Genomic DNA, 23,837 nt, shown 5'->3' with positions numbered 1-23,837 from the left:
CATCTATAAAACCGACAAAAATAAACTCATCAAAATAATATATTCTTTACAGATGGTTGTGAGCCACCATGTGGTTGCTGGGAATTGAACTCAGGACCTCTGGAAGAGTAGTCGGGTGCTCTTAACCGCTGAGCCATCTCTCCACCCCAAAAATAATATATTCTTAAAAGGAATCAGGAGAACAGGTAGACACATTGGAAATGGAAACATTTTCAATGTGAAGAGTGGACATTAAGAAAAAAAAAAGAACCTCACCTATTGTTATGTCTCAACATCAATGAAGAACTAAGTGAGTGATGACCAGTGAAGACTCCTCACTTTCTAACATCAGTTTAAAGCATATGTCTTTACTCTCAGCTCTGGAGAGGCAGAGGCAGAGGCAGAGGCAGAGGAGGCAGAGGCAGAGGCAGAGGCAGAGAGGCAGAGGCAGAGGAGGCAGAGGCAGAGGAGGCAGAGGAGGCAGAGGAGGCAGAGGAGGCAGAGGAGGCAGAGGCAGAGGCAGAGAGGCAGAGGCAGAGGCAGAGGCAGAGGCAGAGAGGCAGAGGCAGAGGCAGAGGAGGCAGAGGCAGAGGCAGAGGAGGCAGAGGAGGCAGAGGCAGAGGAGGCAGAGGCAGAGGAGGCAGAGGAGGCAGAGGAGGCAGAGGCAGAGGCAGAAAGGCAGAGGCAGAGGAGGCAGAGGAGGCAGAGGAGGCAGAGGCAGAGGCAGTGGCAGGCAGATATCTGTGAGTTTGAGGCCAGCCTGGTTTATATAGCTTGTTTTACGCCAGCCAGAGCTACACAGTGAGACCCTATCTAAAGAAAACAAACAAACACAAAAAACAAGCAAACAAAATTTCAACTTGAACTCCTTAACTCTACAAAGATGTCAAAGATGAATGAAAATTATTTTCAGTAAGTTGTGTCAAAGCTATTTAAAATACACCCAAAATATTATGTTAGAATCTATGTTAGTGACCCAGTTACTAGATCATTTCAGAAAACTTCAAAATATAGCTCCCACCTCAAAGAAAATAAGACCTAATCTGTTCTGTAGCCAAGTATGAATGACCAAGACCCAGAAACATAGATTCAGGTTGCCCCCAAAAACCATCTCCAACACGGTAGCACTTTCATAAAGTTATTATAACAAAGCAAAGAAACTCTTTAAAGATTTATTTATTTATTTATTTATTTATTACATGAGTATACTGTAACTGTCTTCAGACATACCAGAAGAGGACATCAAATCCCATTACAGATGGTTGTAAGCCACCATGTGGTTGCTGGGATTTGAACTCAGGACCTCTGGAAGAGCAGTCAATGCTCTTAACCACTGAGCCATCTCTCCAGCCTGCAAAGAAACTCTTAAATCAATGCATTTTACAAATGCATTAGTGCAGTGGTTCTCAACCTTTCTAAGGTTGTGGCCATTTAACACAGTTCCTTATGTTGTGGTGACCCCCAACCATAAAATTATGTTTACTGTTACTTTGTAACTGTAATTTTGCTGCTGTTATGAACAGTAATGTGAATATCTGACCGTCTTAGGTCACCCCAGCAAAAGGGTCTTTTGGCTCAGAGGTTGAGAATATCAGGCAGGTGAATTACAACAAAACTAGAAAGTTTCTGCCTTGGACCTCAGGGACTGTCTCATAGTGATCGCCTTTGAGTCATTGGAAGTTAGGAATATGATGGTACATTCCAAAAATATATCAAGGATGTGAGGTCTAACGCAATGATGACAGCAAAAGGATACTTGAGGGCAAAAGATAACCAAGACAATTAGATTCTGGACTTGCAACATTCCCGTTTCCCGTAATCAAGACGTTGCAATCAATCCGTTTTAAAGAATCCTTAACACAGACACGGCTTCCTCTTCTTCCATCCACAAAGGCCGACTTTGCTCATCAGAACAATAACCTGAAATTATTTTTGCTTCCTGCTTATTTTACAACAGGGAAATGTCTTGGGTAAAAATAGACTCACCTGGATCATTGAAAAAGCTCACGTTAGCTTTTGCCTTACGTTCATTTGGCACTTCTAATCTAATGAACTGGCTCCTTATTTGAGCCTTAATTAGCTAATATGTTCCAGGTATCAGTCCAGGAGGTGGGCGTGTGTGTGTGTGTGGGGGGGGGGGGGCGGAGAGATTGCAGAAACAAAGCAAAATAAAACATAAAAGGGAACTGTCCGCGAGGAAAAACAATAGGTAGAAGGGGGCGGGGGAGGCAATAAGGGGAGCAGGAGGAGTCTTGTAACAGATAAGGAAAATAAGGGACTACTCCGTAGTTAAATAAACCAAAGGTGATTGGTACAACTTCGCAGGATTGTCGTTTAGGTCCTCAGGCTGGGGAGGTAGGAGCAAGATGTTGATTAGTGTTATAAGTCGGGGGAGGAGCTCAAGAAGGTAGACGTGAGGGACAAGACAAATTCATTTAAAAAAAAAAAGCAAATATCTGTAACAGAAGAGAATGGAACGCAAACACACGTAGGGAGGAACCCCGGATCATCCCCAGGTTACCAGCTCGCGAAAAGGAAGCAGGACGCGCCTGCGCAGCTGTGCGGGCCACTTGCGTGGACCGTGGGGGCGAGGTCCGCGCTGCCCAGCTGGAGCGTGTCGGAGCTTCTCGCTTGGCCCCGCCCCTGCAGCGGCTCGCCTCCGGATTGGCCCGGACGGGGGCGGGGGCCGGAGCCCGGAAGTGCGGCTGACGTGTCCGGGCCGCGCTCGGAATTGTGGGCGACTCGGCTAATGGCGTCGGCAAGTCTGGGCACCCTGAGTGGGCATCGCTGAAGCTTGTGGCCAGTTCGGCCGGTGACGCCCGCCGTGGCCGGGCCCTGCGGCAGCGGGAGAGACCTGCCCGTCTGGTGGGCTCCTTGGCCGGTGCCGGTGGAGCCTGGTAGGGCGGCACGGCTGCGGGCAGGTCTCGGCGAGCAGCCCGCGGCGGTGCGGGACGACGCGGGGGGAGCTCGGGCACGCCTCGGGGGACGCAGCCCAGCTCCGGCCGTGCGCCCGCTTTGCCCTGAGCTCCGGCTGCGAAAGGCTGAGGAGCCACCGGCTCGCTGCTGGTCGCACAAGCAACTGACAGTGCTTGCTTGGTCGCTCCGGTCCAGATCGGGGGGAACCAAGGGGGAACATGTCCTGCACCAACAGCCCCGAGGCTGTGAAGAAACTGCTGGAGAATATGCAGAGCGACCTGCGGGCCTTGTCACTAGAATGCAAGAAGAAGTTCCCACCTGTCAAGGAGGTATGTCTCAGACGACGTCAGGGGGAACGTCGCGAGCGCTCCCTGGCTGGTCCTGGTAGACCCGGTTCCTTTTCGATTCCCCAGCCCTATACTAATTTTCATTCCGCCAGTTAGGTTTAAGTTGGTGCTTCTTCCACAAATGCTGTTAGTAGACTTCCTTTGAGAGTTCCAAGGAGATTTGATTTCTTCCATTCTCTTGTGTTTATTTCGGAAAGAAGTTCCTTGAGTGAGCCGATTTAGGTGTATTGCTCGTAAAAATGAATATCCACCTCTGTAGCGGAATCTGTACTCCACACATAAGTGTGCATAGTGTGTGGGTATCACTCGCTTGGAAACATTTCCTTCTTGTCTGTGTTATTCAGCCTAACTCTCAATCTCATCGTTGCAATAAGCTAAAACACAAACAGCAAATGGTCAAGGCCTACAATAACTCTGTTAAGCCCCCCACAAGCAGTATTCTAGTAGGATTTTTCGCAAAACGAATGCACCTGAGTATAGCCTCTTGGGTCCATACGTTTGCTTCTTCAGCTGTAGAATAGGGTTAAAATGTGGTACCAGTATAGGAGGCCGGGTGTGGTGGCCATTTTTTATCCCCAGTACTCAGATGCAAGGGGATCTCAGTGAGTTAGAGAGTGGACACCGAGACAGCCTGGGCTACATAAAGAGACCTTGTTTCAAAAGCCGATAAGGATGATGAGGAAGATGATGGTGATGGTGGTGGCGGAAGATGAAGATGATGGTGGTGGCGGCAGCTCACAGGAAGAGTATCTGCAAGCTCAGTGTATTCCTATAAAAATTTCCTGATACTGAATTGAAATATTTAGTGTAACCACTAATCTCTGACTTTTTTCTCTTAAGATTCCATTTTTTGTTGAAGTATTTTAAAAACTGCCCTTTTTAAAATAATGTGGGCTGGCTCGGCTGTTAAGAGCACTTGTTGCTCTTCCAGAAGTCCCTTGTTCAATTCCCAGCACCTACCTGGTTGCTCACAACCTTATATAATTCCAGTTTCAAGGGATCTGACCCCCATCTTCAGGCCTTCGAAGATACCAGGCACACATGTGGTGTATACATACAAAGAAAACACCCCTAAAATAAAATAAAATAAAAGTGCATAAATCTAAAACATTTAAAAAAATAATGTAGTTCAAAGATAGGTTAAAATAGTTATTTAATTTTCTACTTAATTTAGCTTAGTATATCTGCAGTTTAACATACTACTTGCTATTAAAAGTTACAAAGTGAGTTCATATTTTTCCACTTATCACTATATGCTTACTGTAAAAAGTTTTATAATTAGAACTTGACTAGTAAAGTTTAGAATGTAAACTTATCAGGAATCTTGAAGTTTTCTGTGAGTGCCTGTTTTCAGGGAATTCCAATTTCTTTAATGAGCTCCTACCCGGGATGGAGCCGTAACTATCACTTTGAGGAAGATACTATGTTTCATTCAGAGAACTACTAGTTTGCTGTGGTATTGATATTCTTTGTTGTCTCTCTATCATCTGTCTGTTGAAAGTTATAGCCGATAATTTTAAAGAATTAGGGTGTTTTACCTCGTATGATGGGTCACACCTGTAATTCCTGCTCCCAGAGTGATGAGGCAGGAGCGTGGCCATGAATTTGAGGTCAGCCTGGGGCTACAGAGTGGGATTCTGTTGAAATATCCCCTGCACACGTGTGCTGTTTTCTCTCTCTCTCTCTCTCTCTCTCTCTCTCTCTCTCTCTCACACACACACACACACACACACACACACACACACACACACACACACCCCTTACAGAGACAGAGAGGTTATTTTTACTGTAAGAAATCATTTAGAAAACATCAAATCCTACTGTAATTTCAGCAGTAATTTATAGAACTGTGGCTGTTCCCAGACCTATCAATCATGTTAAGAGCTGTGCTTCCTCTGTGCTATAGGCTTCTGTGCTTTACCCTTAGAATTTAATTGATACCTTCTGTGGTATTTTTATTAGGAAAAAACACTCTTCCAACAGGTAACTTACAAAGTTTTAGAACTCACTCCATTACTAATCCTGAAACTCTCATTAAAGCTCCTTAGTTTCTACTAGATCACTGTGCAGATAGCGCTTAGTAATTGCTCCAGCCTTTGCAGTGCTGGCAAGCATCATTCTTGTGATCGTCTCTAATCTACGCTCTTGTAGATGGTGCATGTTCCATAAGGATTTGCTGAATGAAAGAGTCTTACTGGGGCTGGACAGATGGCTCAGTGGTTAGAAGCACTGGCAGCTCTTCCAGAGGACCTGGGTTGATTCCTAGTGTGCATATGTTGCTCTTAACTCTAACTTGAATTGAAGAGGACGACGATGCCCTCGTCTGACCTTACTGGCATCAGGCATTTGAGATCCGCAGACAGGCAGACTCACACCTGGTGATAAGCACCTTTACTACAGAGTCATCCTGCAGACCTATCTCTCTATATCACAGAATCAGTAAAGCATAAATAACAATAGTGGTTCCAGGCTGTGTGCTTTCCAGCTTTCTGTTATTATTTGGCACCTTGGCAGAGGTTTTTTGCCTAAATCAGAGGTTCCCCATGGTAGAGTTTTGGTTCCATGTTCATTGGTGGCTGCTGAAGACCTGGTGACAGAATGCCTTTTATTGCCACAGCAAGGTTCTTGGGTCTTTCATTAGGGATCTGAGGCTAGGGTTCTTGCCTCTGTGTGTGAGTTCAGACCTCATTTTAAGGACCATGAAGAATAGAGGCTGGATAAGCTAGCTGTGATTAGTTGAACGCTGTTTTAGTGTAGACGCTTATAATGTAGTACTGTTATTTCCCTCTTGATGGGTGGTCTTTCTCCTCATATGTGCAATAGAATAAATTCCTGTCTTATGGATTGAAATTATAAGAATAGAGACAAATGCATAAGTATTTGCATCATATCGATTATGGCATTGTGCTTTGATGACACAGAAGTGAAAGACACAGTCCATGGCTTCAAGTCATCTTGAGTCTTTTTCTCTCTTTCCTCTGAGGTAGCTTACTTTTAACCAAGTACAAAGTAGGTTTGTGCTAATAGTCCAGACCAGTTTATTAATCTCTTAAGAGTAAAACATGGCAGAAAACTAACAAAGATAGAAACTACCTTTCTTTTCATGAAGTTAACTTGATTGAATAAAATATAACTTTTACAAGTGTTGGAAACTGCATCTTTTAACATACCACTTTAAATGTTTTATAGCTAGGCACGCCTAGAACCTAGCACTTAGTAGGCTGAGGCAAGAGGATCTCAAGTTCCACACCAGACTGAGCTACCTAACAAGACCGTAGCAGAAAGAAAGAGTCCAGGTGTAGTGTCACCCACAGCACTTGGGAGGCAGAGGTAGTCAGGTCTCTGAGTTTGAGGCTATCCTGATCTACATAGTTTCAGGCTGGCCTGGGCTACATATCAAGATACTGTTGTGAAGAAAAGAATGAAATAAATCAGTAGTTCACTTTACACATGAGGAGGTTCAGAAGGTTCAGTGAGAGGGTAAAGCTGGATTGGATGTGACTCCCTGTGTATCCATCTGTAAGTCTCCTTTTATTAATAGCATCCTGCAGAAAGATGCAGAAAGGTAACCCATTATCTGTCTACATCATTACTTGGGGCTATTGACCATTCCTTCCCCCTTGACAGTTTCTCATTTTGAGTTTTGTAGCACACTGTTAGTGTGTCTCCTCTCTCAGGAGGCCTGTTCTTTATGTGTGAGCGTGGTTTGTCTCCAGTGCTTTCCTCCTACTCTTCCCTGTACTCTGCCACTCCCCTTGCTTTTGGCCTTAGCATGATGCCAGTGGCTTTATCTGTGTCATCCACTCTGGTTTCCATCAGCCTGTGTAACACCTCTACCAGAATATCCCACATAGTTCAGATAGACTTCTTGTCATTGAACCACACTCTGCGAACATTCCTATTCTTTTGTCTTGTTAATGGTTACATCACACTGCTTCTGTGACTCTTTACGGCTGCCTTTGCTCTCCTGTTGCTCCCTGTCCTTACTAGATTTCCTTTTCTTCCCCATCTTCTGATGCACTATCCTACACTGGGTTTTAACATGGTGCCTGACTTTTGGTACTTATCAATGACATAAGTAAATTAGCACTCTTGGTTGTTATTATTAAATTTCTTAGGATAGCACTCATAGCTGCTTGATCTTCCACCTCTCTGGCTTCCTCATCCTCACACAGTTTATTTAGGCAGCAATCATACGTTAGTCTTCAACATGCCCTGCTTCCACCTTTCATCCTCCGGATCCTGAGGGTCCCCTTTTCCCCCATTGACTCCCTCCTTCCCCCATTTAGAATCCTGTCTTATATTATCTGTCCTGAATTCTTCTCAGCCCGTTTATCATGAGTGAGGTCCCAGATGCTTTCACTCCCCCATCCGTTTGTCCATTCATTCCGTCCATCCACTTACCCTTTTTCTTTAACTCATCCTTTTTACCTTCTGTTGTATTTTTGAGTTTTCCCTACTCTTTTGTAAGTAAATCCTAAAAGATTACAATTGCATCTCACCTATCTTTCTAGCCACTGTAGCATAAAACTGTATGCCTAGGACTGGTGAACTAGATCCTTACTGAAGTTTAAAGTTTGAAGAAAAGGATGGGAAAGAGAGAGGCACAATGTATGGATATTAGCCATCTATGTACACCCTGCATTCTAGTCTTCCATTTTACTTACTAAAGAAAGTTGATTTCTTAGAAACTGTGAGTTTGGAATAAAATGTCATATGTGGTCATTGAAACTATAATTGTCAGGTAATTGAATGTTACAGAATATTTTATTGGTTTCAACGTGTAATTGTTTTATGAGCATATTGTCCTTTAAGGGCTATTCTGTATCTTTTTAGCACTCTCAAGTGTGCATTTGACTTTAGATCTTAGCATTTACCTGACATGTAAAAAGTCTTCAAGGCATCCCCATACTTCCTTTGCGTTTTATGAATACATTATATTACCTAAGTTGAAAGTAAATACATTATATTACCTAAGTTGAAAGTAAATACATTATATTACCTAAGTTGAAAGTAAGTTAAATTTCACATTTTTTCTTTAATTTTCATAACACTGTGGTGCTCTATGAGTAATTAATTAGGAATTTTGAAAAATTTGTTTTAACTTTTTCTCATAAGGTATAAAAGATATATTTGATAAAAGCAGAAACATGAGTTTTTATAAAAGGAAGCAACATTTAAAGCCAGTTTGTGTTTATTTTTAGAAGTCTCATGTACCGCAAGCTAGTCTTGAACTTATTATATAGGTGAAGCTGGTCTTGACCTCCTGAACCTCCTGCTTCCTTCACCTGCCTGTTGGAATGACAGACATGCACCACCATTTCTAATTTATAAACATTAAAGAAAAGTAATCTGTAGGAGTTCTACTAATGGGCATATCCATTCCTTCTGTAGCAGACATTATTTTCCTTTCTTTATTGATAGTTTACATTCTTCACCCAGAGCCCTCTGGATATAGACGAACTAATTGAATTCTATCTGCTGAGTGCTTTGTTGGCTTAATCTAGCTTGAATATTCTCCACCTTGGGCCTGGAGAGATGGCTCATTGGTTAAGAGCACTTGTTGCTCCTACAGAGAACTCAGGCTTGGTTTCCCCAGCATCCACATGGCAGTTCCCACCTGCCATCCATAAGTCCAGTTCCAGAGTATCCAACACCCTCTTCTGACCTCTAGGTATTGAGCATGCACATGGTGCACATATATCCATGCAGGCAAAGTACTTATACACATTTAAGAAGACATTCCACCTCTCCCCTCTACTTCATAAAGCATACTCTAGTTAGAAATAAATAAGAAGGCTTCCAGGTTAAAATCTACTGGAAGAGACTCATCTGTCTTCTGTTTAGTGCCGTAGAAATGCTGAGCTGTTGAATAAGTACATTTCACTGCTGGGCAGTTATTTTTGTTGCAAAGATTGAAGGCAGCTTGAGGATGAACCTATCATGTAACAGATCAGAACCAAGATGAGAGTGACAGAGAAATAAACCATAAATCTAGTAGATTTGTGAATCCGTGGTCAGAGTTCTTGGGATGTTTTTCTTTCTGTGAGACAGCTCTCTTTTAAGTGAGTTTGAATTTTCATAGCATGTTAACTTTTCATTTAGAAACCTTTATTATGTAGCTACTTATTTAAAAGGAGGTGTGGTAAGCACTAATAGTGTCAGGGCTTGTGATGAATGGCGAAGCATTCCCAGTAAAAGGTCTGGACAGTACTGGAGGTGAAGAGCCTTTAGTGATGTAAGACTTAGACGTGAATAGCTGAAAACGTGTCGCTGATGATGCTAAAACAGCACCCACATGGAGGGAACGGCACCAACTTGAGCAGAGCATTGCACATAGAGCTGGGGTCTGGGGTTTGCATCGGGGACTGTTCAAATGTTGTAATTTTAAGAAGTTTACAGTTTCTTCCTTGTTTCTTGTTTCTGTTTGTTTTGTTTGCTTGCTTCTCTACCTCAGTGCTTCCTGCAGAATAGGAAGTACTCTGTGACTAAATTATACGAACCCAAAGTGGGTGTTCTTCGCTGTGTCTGTATATACTTAGGTTTGTCAGGGATGTAGCAGTTCTAGAAAAGTTTTCCTTTTAGAAGATTTCCCTACACTGCTTAATTTTTAGGAGCACTTCATTTATCTGTTTGCTCATTTATTCATTTATTTTTGCAGTGTTATGTATTGAACCCGAGAACATATGTATGCTGGGCAGCACACTACCACCACGTATGTCCCCAGCCCATAATTCTGAGATACACTAATAAGGGCGGATGCAAGTCACCCATTGACAGATAAGCCATTGAATAATGGAGGACATGATAGGTAGAGAAAGTAAGTTTGAACGGAAGTATGGAAGTAAGAGAAAAACTCCAAGATGTGTTAATGAAACAGACTTTGTGTCTGGGCAGTGTTGAAGAAGCTCCCAGGCATGGTTAGTGGCCAGATGGGTAATGCTCAGAAATAAACGAGGATTTGAGTAAGATGAAACATGGTTTACTGGCCAATGAGGTGGCGGTTCAGAGTAGAGGAGGATGGCGGTTTATTGTTTATTTATTTATTGTATTGAACTTAAGTATAAACACTCAAGTTGATTAAGTCCTGCTGTTTAGGATATGAGTCAAGAACAGAGATATAATTTAGGATTCTTAAGCATTTTGAAAATCATTAAAATCATAAAATTATGGGAATGGTCAGGAAGAGCTTTTAGGGTCACAATGAGGCCAAGGCTTTTCTGGGTGGTTCTGGGAAGGAATCAGAGAAAAACAGTGACTAAAAGAGACCCTCAGCTCAAGTGTGTGGAGTGTAAATGCAGCAGAGTGTGAACGACTTCCTCTCTCTTCCCAGCTCTCAGTGCCCTCAGAAACACCCGTATAACCATTCAGGTCTTCTGAACTGGCAACTTGTCCCTGACTCTTCACTCAGCAGAAAACTTAGCCGTGTTTACAGTTGATTTATACAGTGAGTGATCATAGGAAAAACTTTACATTTTATTAAAATTACAAAAGATCTGTTTGCTTTTATATGTGTGGGTGTTTTGCTTGCATGTCTGTCTGTGCACCGTGTGTATTCCCATGGAGTCCAGAAGAGGCTGTCATATCCCCTGAAGCAGGTTTTGTTGAACCCAGGTCCTCTGACAGAGTAGCTAGTGCTCTTAACTGCTGAGCTGGGCTGTTCTCCAGGCCTAACTGTTGTTCTTTTGTTTGAGCTAGTGTTTCACTTACTGCCTATCCTGGCTCAGCACAGGCATCCATCCTCCCTCAAAGACCTCATTTTCTACAGCCATCTCCAGACCGTAACATCAATTTTTTTCAAATCTTATTTTTAATGATGGTTCTTAGACACTTTAACCTCCCTTCTAGCCCACCACCCACCAGATGTAGTGAAAAAGAAAGGCTATGGGGAAGGGGAATTGTTGGAAAGGGTCTTTGGAACAACTTCCATCGGTGTTGTCTGGAAATCGGCAGTTCAGTTCACAGGTCAGCAGGCAGCGGCAGCTCCATCCTCTTGCAAATACTTCACTGATACACAGCAGTCCAGTTCGGTAGAGTCAGGATAGCAACAGTGGTGGCATGACCTAACAGGCAGCCAAGTCTTGGCCTTGGCTTGTCAGTAGGAAGAACCAGGAGGAGTGCCAGGTTCTAGGCTGTGCCTCTCTCAGGGAAACAAAGATCAGCAAAGATGCAAAACCCACAAGCATTGCACAGCTAGCTGTACCAGCAGGCCAAGCTCTGTCTCTGTCCCTCCATGGAGTCCTAGTTATACCCCTCCAAACATTACGTGTCCTCCACATGCCTTGCTTCAGCACGGTTCTTGGCTCTGCATGTGTATCCAGTCAGCCCCAGTACACTGAAAAACTGCAGCACACCAGAAGGTTTTTGGTGTGTTTCTCTCTATGGCTTCCCAACAAATGCGGCTCAACCACGCAGTGCAAGGCGGACCAATACATGTGTGTTGTTAGCCAAGGATCCTTCATCGCGTGTCCTTTCACGTGCTTGCTTTAGCAGAGCATCCTCTCTCCTGTGTCTGCTTTAGCACAGTGTTTCTTCACGAGTCTGCCTGAGCCTTTTTCCTGCGTCCACTTTAACAAAACCTTCCTTCATGTGTTTGTCCCAGCAAAACATCATCCAACCAACTTTCCAAAGAACCCTTAAGTTTCCTCTTCACTAGACTATGTAGGCTATGCTAGCATTACTATGACTTTGATATATGTATTTTAAAAATAAACATGTTTAGTAAAATTTTCTAGCGACACATGTTGTAAAAAATTGGGGAATGATGAAGTAGGTCTAATGTCTAAGGTAGCAATAGTCTGTGGTGATTCCTTAAATTTAGGGATAAATGTGACTTCCCCTTCTTTTCGTGTGTGTGTGTGTGTGTGTGTGTGTGTGTGTGTGTGTGTTTGCATTCATGACTTGACATTAGACTGTAGCACCCACATTGGGTGGCTTAACAAGCACTTATAACTCCAGTTTCAAATGACCCAATGCTCTCTCTGAACTTTATAGCTCCCCACAAATACATACATTATAAATAAATTTTTAAAATATAGAAAGGAAAAAATAGAATTGGGCTGTTAGTTCATGAGAGTAATTTTACTTGATTTTGGGGCTTTTGGTAGAAAGGGGAGATGTGTGCAAAGAGGAAAGGAATCTCATTCTTCTCATTGGGTTTTTGTTGTTGTATTTTTTGAATATATAATTCTGTACAGTGTTCAGGCATTCTAGGTATGCCTTAAGCACAGGATGGCATCAGACAAAGTGCAGTTTGCATGTGAGTAAGCCAGATGACAGGGTTCTGTCATGTGGTGTGTGTGTGTGCCGCTATTGGGTCTCTAGTGTTTGTAAAATAAACATGATAGTGACTCTTTGCACTTTTAATTTTGTATTTATTTCTCACACATAATTCTGTTTATAGTAAGTTTTATTTGCTAATTATTTTTGTTCCCACAGGCTGCTGAATCGGGAATAATAAAAGTTAAAACAATAGCTGCAAGAAACACCGAAATTTTGGCAGGTAATTTTTTTGCATTGAATTCAATTAGTGGTGAAGATTTTACTAACAATTAAACAGACTCTTTAAAGAATGCCATCAGTTTTTGAGCATCTACATGCACCTGAGTATGTTGTTCATGCTATAGAACATGTGAATGCCCCTCAGTTGTGAACTGATTGTATTTCCCAGAGGTAAGCTATACAATTCCTTGAAATGAGAAACCTTAAAGCTTCCAGCTCCTTCGAATCAAGGATGTTCTTTCTCATCTTTGCTTTCTCCACCACCACCACTACTCAGTTGACACACTTTACCCACGGAGAATATTCACTTGACTGCTCTATGCTACAACTGATTGTGATCCTAGATTACAAGCTACTAAAATTCAAGAAGGCGTGTATAACATAAAAGTTATATTCTGCTTTTTAATGTATATTTTTAGCAGAGAAATCTATCAAGTTGTAATATCTTTAAAAGTTCTATATCTAACTCTTAGCCCAAACCCTGGTGATTGCATTTACCATGGCTGCTTTCACCTAGCATCAGTATGCATGTAAAACCTTAGTCACTATCTGCAACTCTGTTGGTTTCTTAGACTTCTTACCTTTTTCTGTCTACATAGTCTTAATACTAAAAAAGTCTCTAAATAGCAATGAGCAAATATGCTTCAGAATTTTTTCTGACATAAAAAGCAATTTACCTGTTTGTTTTAGTATAGTTTTATCGATATATGCATTTGTGATATCTTACAAATTATTTTTTAATTTTGTGTGTGTGAGTGTTTTACCTGCATCACTGTATGTGTACCGTGTGTGTGCCTGATGCCCAGGAAGGCCCAGGAGTAGGATCAGATCCCCTGGAAGTAGCGCTGCAGGCAGTTGGGAGCCTCCGTCTGAGTACTGGGAACTGAAGTCGGGTCTTCCCTGCCGAGCCATTCTCCAGCAGTGTGCTTGCTTAACACCGTACAGTACATTGCAGCATAGTCCTTGTAAGTAAGCATTGCATAGGATCCCAGGAGGAAGAAAGATGGCTGTTGTACTTCATCTGTGTTCGCTGCTTCCTGGGGTCTTCCATCCCGTTTACTCGCCTGCTCCCTCACGTATGTCTTCCTGCCAGAAGCTTCCCTTCTAAAATGAAATGCTGTCTAAAACTAGAGCCAGCCTTTGTTCTTTCTTTCCTTTTTTTTGTTAAAAAACAACTATTACTGATTAACAAAAAATAGAGGGGGAAAAACAGAACATTTGATATGGTGAACACTTTTAAATTGATTTTTTTCACATGGACAGCAATTCTGTTAGAAAACTTTATCAAGCTTCTATCTTCTTATTTATTTATTTTTTCTTCCATCTTTATTAAATTGAGTATTTCTTATTTACATTTCAAATGTTATTCCCTTTCCTGGTTTCCAGGCCAGCAACCCCCAACCCCCCCTTCCCCTTCTATATGGGTGTTCCCCTCCCCATCCTCCCCCCCATTGCCGCCCTCCCCCCAACAATCACGTTCACTGGGAATCCAGCTTTGGCAGGACTTGTTGCTATTATTATTGTATTACATGGGAACACTGAGCCCTTCCTTAACGTAGGCTGTGAATTATATCACACACCCAACCTAATATTATTTGGGTTTACGCTTGGAGTATTTGTCTAATCATGAATTCTGACATAAAGGGACTGGAGGCCTTCTCTGGCCCTATTGTCTCCTGGAAATCATGGTTGTGTTCAGACATCTTGTGAAGACCAATGTTGTCAAGATAGGTTCGTGTGTTACTAGTCAAACTGGTGTGTCGTGATTAAGTGGGACTGGAAGAAACGCAGAGCTGTTGGCAGCCAGGCATGGAGGAGACTCAGGCCTGGTCCTGGCGTCCAGCACTGCTCTAAGGGCAGAAAGAGAACAAAGCATGTGCTGTCCTTTGGATTCCTGGACTTAATCACAATGGGAAGGAGGGAGCTGGAAGCCAGGCTTGCAACACGTCTTCCTCTGCTGAGATCGCTCACACCATTACTTTGCTCACATTTCCCACCACTTCTGAGAGGTTTCTGGTGGAATGTTTAGGGTCTTGTTTTAAGACTAAGATCGAGAGAGTAGAGGGTGCTGGAGATGCCAGACGCTTGGTTCTGAGGAGGGATTTGCAACGCAATGGAGCGAGGAAGGGATCGTTTACACTTGAGAACTACTGAACAGCACATGCCAGAGATTGAGGTCCAGGTCAAACGTAGAAGGACAGCCTCACTGAGCAACCAAGAGTGTCACTTGTACCCACGGCGTTCTCAGCAACAGCAAATTTCTGTGGTGGATTTCCAGGCAGAACTGAGACAGGCGTTCTTAGCTGAGACACCAAGAGGTAGTTAAAGCAGTATTGGAACTTCAAGGTGGTGGAAGTCAACAAAAACAGGACCTATCCACTGTTTGTGAAACTTTGGTCAAGCTTACACTGTGTTAATAGTCTGCATCAAACCTTTATTTATTGCCCTTCCCCAAGTATTAAGGATCTTGAAATTTTAGTGTTGACAACTGCTATTGCGGAACAGCAATCATGACTGTGGGTAAGAGTAGCAAGATGCTGCAGCATATTGACTATAGAACGAGATGTATCCTGCAAGATGGAAGAATCTTCATTGGCACCTTTAAGGCTTTTGACAAGCATATGAATTTGATCCTCTGTGATTGTGATGAGTTCAGGAAGATCAAGCCAAAGAATGCAAACAGCCAGAACGTGAAGAAAAACGGGTTTTGGGTCTGGTCTTGCTACGTGGAGAGAACTTGGTTTCCATGACAGTGGAGGGTCCACCTCCTAAAGATACTGGCATTGCTCGTGTGCCACTTGCTGGTGCTGCAGGTGGCCCCGGTGTTGGAAGAGCAGCTGGCAGAGGAGTACCAGCAGGTGTACCTATTCCCCAAGCTCCTGCTGGATTAGCAGGCCCTGTCTGAGGAGTGGGAGGCCCATCCCAGCAGGTCATGACCCCACAGGGAAGAGGCACTGTTGCAGCTGCTGCTGTTGCTGCTACTGCTAGCATTGCAGGAGCCCCAACCCAGTACCCGCCAGGACGGGGAACTCCACCTCCACCTGTAGGCAGAACAACCCCACCTCCAGGCATTATGGCTCCTCCACCTGGTATGAGACCACCCATGGGCCCACCAATTGGACTTCTCCCTGCTCGAGGGACACCTATAGGCATGCCCCCTCCAGGAATTAGAGACCCACCTCCCCCAGGAATGTGTCCACCAAGACCCTAAGATACAGTAGATAAATCTCAGCCCTTCTCTTTCCCTACAATGCTTCTTGTGAAATTGTGTAGCCTGCAAGCTTTTGACCCCTCTTACTGCATTAACTATAGATAATAAATACATAGCGCAATTGAAAAAAAAAAAGACTAATAAGATCATGCCATGTGCAAATAGGCATTCTTTCTTTTCTATTTTATCTCTTTTATTTCTTTCTCACGGTTTATTGCTCTAAGATTTTGGGAACTATTGGTTGGACAGGAATGGAAGAGTTCCTTGTGTAAAGGGACTTCTCTCCTCCTCTGCCATTTGCATATGCTGTGTATGAGATTGCTGTCCAGAGCCGCTCTTGTATTGAGACATTCTCCTGCTCTTCTCTTTACCTACCTTGAAGGGATGCTCAGCTTGTCAAAGACTTTCCCTGTCCATTGAGATCATCACTTGATTCTTGTCCTTACACCGTTCATGTGCTCCTTAAACTTGTTGACCATACATATTGGGTCATCTTTGTATTTTCAATGACGTGTATTTGATTATGGTGTATTTCTTAACACTTTCTCAAATTTGGTTTGTATTTTATTGAGAACTTTGGCTTCTGTGTTCATCAGAGAAACCAGACCAGAGCGTTCGATGCTTTTGTTAGGTTTTTATCTGGTTTTGTATCAGTAATGCTAGTGTCACAGAGTGAGTTTGGTAGTGTTCTTCTCTTTTCTACTTTATGAGTCAGCCTGAGGAACACTGCTGCAAGCTCTTTGATAAAGGTTTGATAGAATGTGGCCACTTTTAGCCTTTCCTTTCTCGAGGTTCTTTATTACTACTTCAGTTTGTTATCTTTATGAATTCACTTAGGTTTCCATAATCTCTTGAATTCATTTTCATAAGTTATACTTCTAAGAATTTATCCATTTCTTGAGTATTTTCTAGCTTATTGGATGATGGATTTTCAAAGTATTCGAGAATCATGCTCTGGATTTCATTGGTATTATGTTCCATTTTTTTCTGGTTTTTATTAGTATTTTTCTTTGCTTTGTTGGTTCTATTTTAACTTCTCCCCTTTATTATTTCTTCCTGTCTGCTGTTTTGGGGTTTCAGTTCTTTATCTAGGACCCTGAAGTTCATTGTTCAGTTATTTGAAATCTTTATGATGTTAAAATGTAAACGTTCATAACTCTAAAATTCCAGTTGCAACTGTTGGCTTTGCTGTTGTGGTGGTGGTTTTTTTGTTTTTGCTTTTTGCATCTCAAATAACTTATACTGTCCTTTGTATTTGATCCTAGGAAAAATTTGTTCTTGATTAATTATCTACTGGCCATTTAAGAATGTGTTGTTTGATCTCTAAACATTTGTAGCTTTTTTGTGTTTTCTCTTGTTATTCGATTTCTAGTTTTAGTCCATTATGATTCCATAATATACAGAATTATATCAGTTCAAAAATCATATTTTAATTGCTTACTTCAATGTCTTTGCAATATTGTTATGGAATTACTGTCTTCAGGTTTGAGTTAAAATTTTCATGCTCCAGAAAGTAAGGGAATAGGAAAGAAAGCCCTAGGGCTCTGTTCCTCTTTCCCAGTGTGAGTCTCTCTCTAAACTGTGCTAAATTAGTAATTTATGATACTCCAGTGAGGGGCTTTACAGAGAATGTCTTTGGAAGTTGTAGTCTTAGTTTATCATTCCATAGTGTGTACTTTGAAAGGTAGAAAATAGATTTAAATATTCAACATCAAAATAAAAAAAACCACTTGTTTAGCACTTTTTTACATGTGCAAAGTACATTATGGTTACTTAATAGAAACCTCTCTACCTCCCTTCAGTTCCCTTTCAAACAGTCATGTCTTGCTTCTTTTTTTTTTTTTTTCTCCTGAGACCTCACTAGGGTTGTGTGACCATGGACTTGGAATTTAGTGCCAATGAACGATAATTACTTTCTTCCCCAGAATGCATCAGTGGGCAATACTTCAACAGGAAGGGGACCCCTTCCTTAATCTGTGCTTGACATTTAACAAGTCCAGTTTTCTGTGGGCTCTTGCAGGTGCCACAGGTGCTGTGTGGTCTCATCTACACTGGTTGTGTCACACCCAGAGACAGCATTTCACAGCCCTTCTCCCTATATTCCACTTACGTTGTTTCCTCCCGTCTTCTGCATAGAGAGGCTGGGAGTGAGTAACATTTGTCTGTGGTTATAAACACACATATATAGAAGATAGCTTAGCATCATGGCAGATTAGTTCATCAGCAGTAACTAAATTCACTGATAGAGCCCAAGATGTTTAATAAAATTATGGAACATAATACACAGTGGAATATTGTTCAGCTGTAAAGACAAATAAAATTATGAAATTTGTTGGTAAATTAATACAGAGAGCCACAGATGATCAGAGTACAGAAAAAGAGTAACCGTGACATGCTCATCCCTTAATGGCACATATGTATCACACCCCCTCCCCACTGGAACATTATAGAACAGGGGGAACAAATATTGTAAGGACCAGGGGTTGGGAAAGACATCAGTGACAATGTCTTTTGCAAACAACTGGGCCATTGCACTCAAGAGCTCACAGTGGCTCTGATTGTCTGTATAAGACCTACACAAGATCAAGCCAGTCAGAAATTTTACATAAAATAGAGGAGGGGCTCATGGAGCCCATCCCCGACTGAAGAGTCTTGGCATTTGAGGCTGTTCTACAAACTCGGTTTTCTTCAGGGAAGTATCCGTGCTAGCATGCTGCCTGTGCTCGAGTGGATGGCCCACACCCTAGACATAAAAAGACAGCAGAGTTGACTCAATAGGCTTTGAAAAAGGCATCAAGTTGGGAGGGGAACGGGGAAGGAGCCGGGGAGAGTGGAGAGTTGGTATGGTCAAAAAAAAAAAAAAAAAGGTGTGTCGCGCGCCCAACGTCTCGCCAGTAAGAACGACGCGTGGCAACAGGATTCTTCTGCGAACAAGCCTTTACTGTACAGCTCTCTTGAACAGGGACAGGGGACCACGAGCGGCAAAGTCGCTCGCCTTATATATACACAACAGTATACTAATAATCTCTCAGGGATTGGTGGAGCACGGGTCACCCCACTATCACCTCACTACTTGTCCTCCAGGGATTGGCGGAGAATGAATCAACTCACTAGCATGGTACCTCCCCCTCATTAGCATATTAACGGCCAACTGACACCAGGTGCAAAAACCTGCGCATGCGCAGTACCGTTGTTCACCACCGGAGGGCGCCCTACAAAGGTGTACATGTATGAAACTCTCAAAGAATCAATTTAAAATGAAATATCAAACAAACTAAAATGCATTTAACAGTAAACATACCAATCAAAAAACAAAGCATGTTATATATAATGGATAAATGTCAAAAAGTACCATGTAAAATTGGGATTAAAAACTAACCAAAAATTGGAGGTAACTTGGTAGAAACGATAAAAACATTGTATCGCATAAGATAACCTAGGCTCAGAGCAGCAGAGCACATGTGTTCTGTCTCTCACACATCCCAGCTTCAAATCTGTACCCTTGTGTATTTAACTTGGAGCGTCTGTGGAGAGAGGCTGCTGTCTGGGTGGAGTCTGCCCTGCAGGAAGGAGGATAATCAAACTGTAGATATGAAAACAGTGAGGAATTTGAGGAGGGTGTGGGAAGCAGCAATAGGGCATGGAGGAAGAAAGGGAGCAGGGTTGAGCAGAACTAAGGATGCATGGAAAACCCATATGGAAACTTACCGCTTTTTAAGCCCATTTAAAAATATCTGTGAGACAGCCAGAATACAGCAAACACAGAGGCGAATGCCAGCAGCAAACCACTGAACTGAGAATAGGACCCCCGTTGAAGGAATCAGAGAAAGAACTGGAAGAGCTTGAAGGGGCTCGAGACCCCATATGTACAACAATGCCAAGCAACCAGACCTTCCAGGGACTAAGCCACTACCTAAAGACTATACATGGACTGACCCTGGACTCTGACCTCATAGGTAGCAATGAATATCCTAGTAAGAGCACCAGTGGAAGGGGAAGCCCTGGGTCCTGCTAAGACTGAACCCCCAGTGAACTAGACTGTGGGGGGGAGGGCGACAATGGGGGGAGGGTTGGGAGGGGAACACCCATAAGGAAGGGGAGGGGAGAGGGGGATGTTTGCCTGGAAACCGGGAAAGGGAATAACACTTGAAATGTATATAAGAAATACTCAAGTTAATAAAAAAAAAATCTGTGAGAGAGTCAGAAAGGAGATGTCCTAATGTCTAGGCAGTGTTGGTCTAAAAGTCCAGGGTTATTAAACAAAAGGCCACTGCCAGGTGTGAGTGAGACCCTTCCTCCTGAGTGTTTGCCAGGGAAGTCCCCAGAGGTGCCCAAAGCTATACAAGCTCTTGGTTGCCACCAGAGCCAGCTGATGAGACCTGCTGGTGGAGCCCCACACACTGTGGATGGGGTTATAGGGAAATCAAGCTGGAACTGAGCTGAAGGCTTCCCTTCGGATAGCTGCCACTGTGCTGCTGGAAGGTGCTGTCCAGGAAAGCCAGCAGCTCTCTTCTTGCCTAGCTGTGACGCCTACAGCCTCCAATGCCAGTCTTGGCAGGCATGATGTGCCTATCTGGGCTAAAGTGGCGTGAGCATACTGGGTAAAGTCAACTCTTCTCTATTGGGTTTGAGGCCTGCTTCATAGGAGGAAACTCATAGCTGGTACTGTAAACACAGTAAGAAGGGAACGATGGCTGTGGTGGCTTTCATACTTTCAGTCATGATTGCGAATGATTTTCTCCCAAATGCTTTTGAAAAAATATTTTCTGAGTCAGATGTACATGCAGTTAATTAATGAGTTTTATTTCCTTGAAAACGGCTATCAGATTCTTACATTTAATGTTCTCTTTATTTAAAATTCCATGCTATTTGTTTAGTTTCTCTGAAAGTGACAGACTTGTTTTATTTATCTTTTTTGTCTTTAAGCTATTTTTAAATTTTGTTATAAAATAATCATTCAATTGAATTTAATTATTATTGCTACTTTAAAACTAATAGAGTTAGTAGAAGTTAAATAAAAGTTTGGAATAAAAGTTTGTGTATTTACTAGTTAATTTAAAATACTCTTTCCATAATAACAGGAAGAATGCTATTGTCTAGGAGTTGTGTTTATTTCCTGAAGAAATTAGCATTATAAACATTCGCAGCATATAAAAATAATGCAGGGTGTCTGCCTATGAACTGTGGAAGGCATGATGCCATACAATTTGAACCACTTTCTGCTCTATAATATGAATTCTTGTTTATTTTACTCTTGTATAACATGAAGAAATGTTAATTTCTGAACTTGTAAGAATCCATGTTCTCAAAGAGTATGTAGCAGATGGGAGGAGCCAAAATCCCCTGTTAGAGAAAGCCTGGGACGCCTGTAGTTGAGGTGAAGACTTCTCTGTTTGAATTGCCTGAATTCTTATTCCTTGTTTCTATTTGGATATTTACTTTACATAGAAAGAGTTGCCATAGGTTCTAAGTGTGTAGACAGACATTCCTCCCTATGAATAGATCCAGTAAGTCATCTGATATCTTTTCTGAATAAAGCATTGAAAGAGAACAGCTCAGAAGTCGTGCAGCCTTTCCTAATGGGGTGTGGAACCAAGGAACCAAAGGTCACTCAGCTGTGTTTAGCGGCCATCCAGAGGCTCATGTCACACGAAGTGGTGTCTGAGGTAAGTTGAAGATTTTATCTGAGTTGTTTAAGAGTCACGTCAGAGTCATTCACGGGAAGATTGAAGCATATCTGTATCTCCTATGAGGCAGTTTTATGAAAGAAAAATAACTTTAGAAATGAAACTAACATTAAAGATTAACTGCATTCCATTGAGTTACTTGTAGTCTAAGGCATGGTTTTTCTAGAATGCATGCTGATTTTGGAATCAAGTTTTCAGTGCCATAAAATAGTTACATAACATAATTCATATTTTAAAGTAGAATCTATCTGAATTGATAGTTGCTCGTGTATTCTGTTTGTATCTAAGTTGACAGTTGAAAGTAAACCATGTTACTGTGACTCTCATCATCTCTCAGGTCTGGTTGACTTTGTGTGCCATCCTCTGATTCACAGGCCGCTGCTGGAAACATAATTAACATGCTTTGGCAGCTCATGGAAAACAGCCTGGAAGAACTTAAACTGCTTCAAACAGTTCTTGTTCTCTTAACAACCAACACCGTAGTTCATGACGAGGCACTTTCCAAAGTAAGAAACTTAACTAATTGGTGTTTATAAATGCTTGAGGTAGTGTTTAAGTATGCTGATTAAAAGATGGACTCCTAGAGCCATTGGAAGGAAGAGCAAATCACTTCTCTACAGTTATTTGTCAACCTTTGAGTCAGTCCCCCCAGATGAGAGGACATCCTGTTAGGCTGTGTAACCAGCCTGTGGCTGCTGCTGCCTTTAGTTATGAATGTTGAGCAGCTGTAGGGCAGGGAAGAGAAGGGACGTGAGAGGAAGGAGGATGCCTTCATCGTGTCAGCTTTCTTAAGGGCCAAACCCTTGTTTGAGCACTTATACCAGATGAAGTTTCATAGCCAGCATTTACTTTCTTCCCGTCTCCCATCCTCCCTGGAATATTAATAGTTCTGTTATATACGTTTTAAAATCATGAAATATTCTGTAGAACAGAAAGCAACACAGTCAGTTCTCAGCTCATGCTTTATTCTCTAGGAGTATTTTGAACTTGTTTGTTTGTTTGTTTGTTTGTTTGTTTTTGGAGACAAAGTCTCAATATGTGGCCTTGGTTGGCCTGAAACTTGCTATTTAGACCAGACTGGCTTCAAACTCACAAAGATCTGCTTGCCTCTGCCTCCCAAGTGCTGGGATTAAGGTGTGTGCTACCATGGCCAACGTTTTTTCATGTTTGTGCTCTTAGGGAGGATAGTTCTCATAGAAGTGAGATGTCTACAATCTCAGTCTGCAGGGTCTCGTGGGTCTGTATGGCCATCCCTTCAGATGTCACCTTGGTGCTCTTAGAGCACGACAACTCTTTCATCCTTCCAGGCCCTGTCTGTGAGTGCAGTGTTCGTGTGCAGTTCCATCTGCTTTCTTGCTATCCAATTATTCTTGTAATAAATATATTTAAAATATATAAAATGTTACGATTTTCATACTAAAGAAAAAGAACTGGTGCTTGAGGAATGATTCAGTCAGCACAGTGTTTGCTCACAAGCATGGGCACCTGAGTTGCTTCTCTAGAACCCTTCTGAAAGGGTTAGCACCAAGGGTATGCTGGCTCACAAATCATGGTGGGATCAGACAGGAGGACCCCTCGTACTTGAGCTGACAGGTTATAGTCCATCATCAAGGACATTTGAGGCAGGAACCGAAACAGACCGTGGAGGAGTATTGTCTGCTGGCTTGCTCAGCTTTCTTTCTTATACAACCCACCCACAGTGGGATAGACCCTACATATCAACCACTAATCAAGAAACTGACCACAGACTTGCCCATAGGCCGACTAAGGCAGCAATTCCCCGGTGGGTTTTTCCCTTCCTAGGCTCCTCTAACTGTGTTAAGTTAAAGCACTCGTCGGCCCCTGTGGACCATTGTAAGCCAGTCTATACTAGGGAGGGAGGCAGGTAGGCAGGCTCCATGAGAAACTCAGTCTCAAACACCAGGTGGACCGTACTGGCCTTCACACACCCACCATGCACACTGGGCACCTGAACTCAAACACTCACATATGCACTCCTGCACATACATACAGAAGGAAGTAATTATGGAATTTATTTTAGTATGCTAACTAGTTGAAAATGAAGTATTGGCCAATGAAATTCAAGTACAAAGGTATAATACAAAATTGATCAACATAAAGACTTCTGTATAACAACATAATACACTTTTTTAAAGTTGAAATGTAATTTTTCTGTTAGAGGGCGTGTCACTTAAA

The 23,837-nt window shown here is 42.4% G+C and overlaps 1 protein-coding gene and 2 pseudogenes across 8 annotated transcripts in view; all 3 read left to right on the top strand.

Annotated features, from left to right (window-relative positions):
- The first annotated feature begins 2,718 nt into the window (after positions 1–2,718).
- Positions 2,719–23,837, top strand: part of Mon2 (MON2 regulator of endosome-to-Golgi trafficking) — a 78,686-nt gene continuing 57,567 nt past the window's right edge. For all 8 annotated transcript variants that reach the window (XR_015624051.1, XR_015624050.1, XR_015624049.1 and 5 more), the window contains exons 1-4: positions 2,719–3,224; positions 12,681–12,744; positions 21,493–21,620; positions 22,016–22,147. Coding sequence is in view for 2 of the 8 variants with exons in the window: in NM_001040176.4 (NP_001035266.2) it covers positions 3,114–3,224; positions 12,681–12,744; positions 21,493–21,620; positions 22,016–22,147 (435 nt within the window). In the remaining 6 variants the exon portion in view is untranslated. The remainder of the gene's footprint in view (positions 3,225–12,680; positions 12,745–21,492; positions 21,621–22,015; positions 22,148–23,837) is intronic.
- Positions 14,796–15,153, top strand: LOC134478823 (SNRPN upstream reading frame protein-like; annotated as a pseudogene).
- On the top strand, positions 15,172–16,050 carry Snurfl1 (SNRPN upstream open reading frame like 1; annotated as a pseudogene).

This window comes from Rattus norvegicus, chromosome 7 (genome assembly GCF_021556685.1).
Source record: "Rattus norvegicus strain SHRSP/BbbUtx chromosome 7, alternate assembly SHRSP_T2T, whole genome shotgun sequence".
Classification (NCBI taxonomy): domain Eukaryota; kingdom Metazoa; phylum Chordata; class Mammalia; order Rodentia; family Muridae; genus Rattus; species Rattus norvegicus.
Note: the sequence above shows the minus strand (reverse complement) of the source record. Positions and strands in the feature narration are given on the sequence as shown.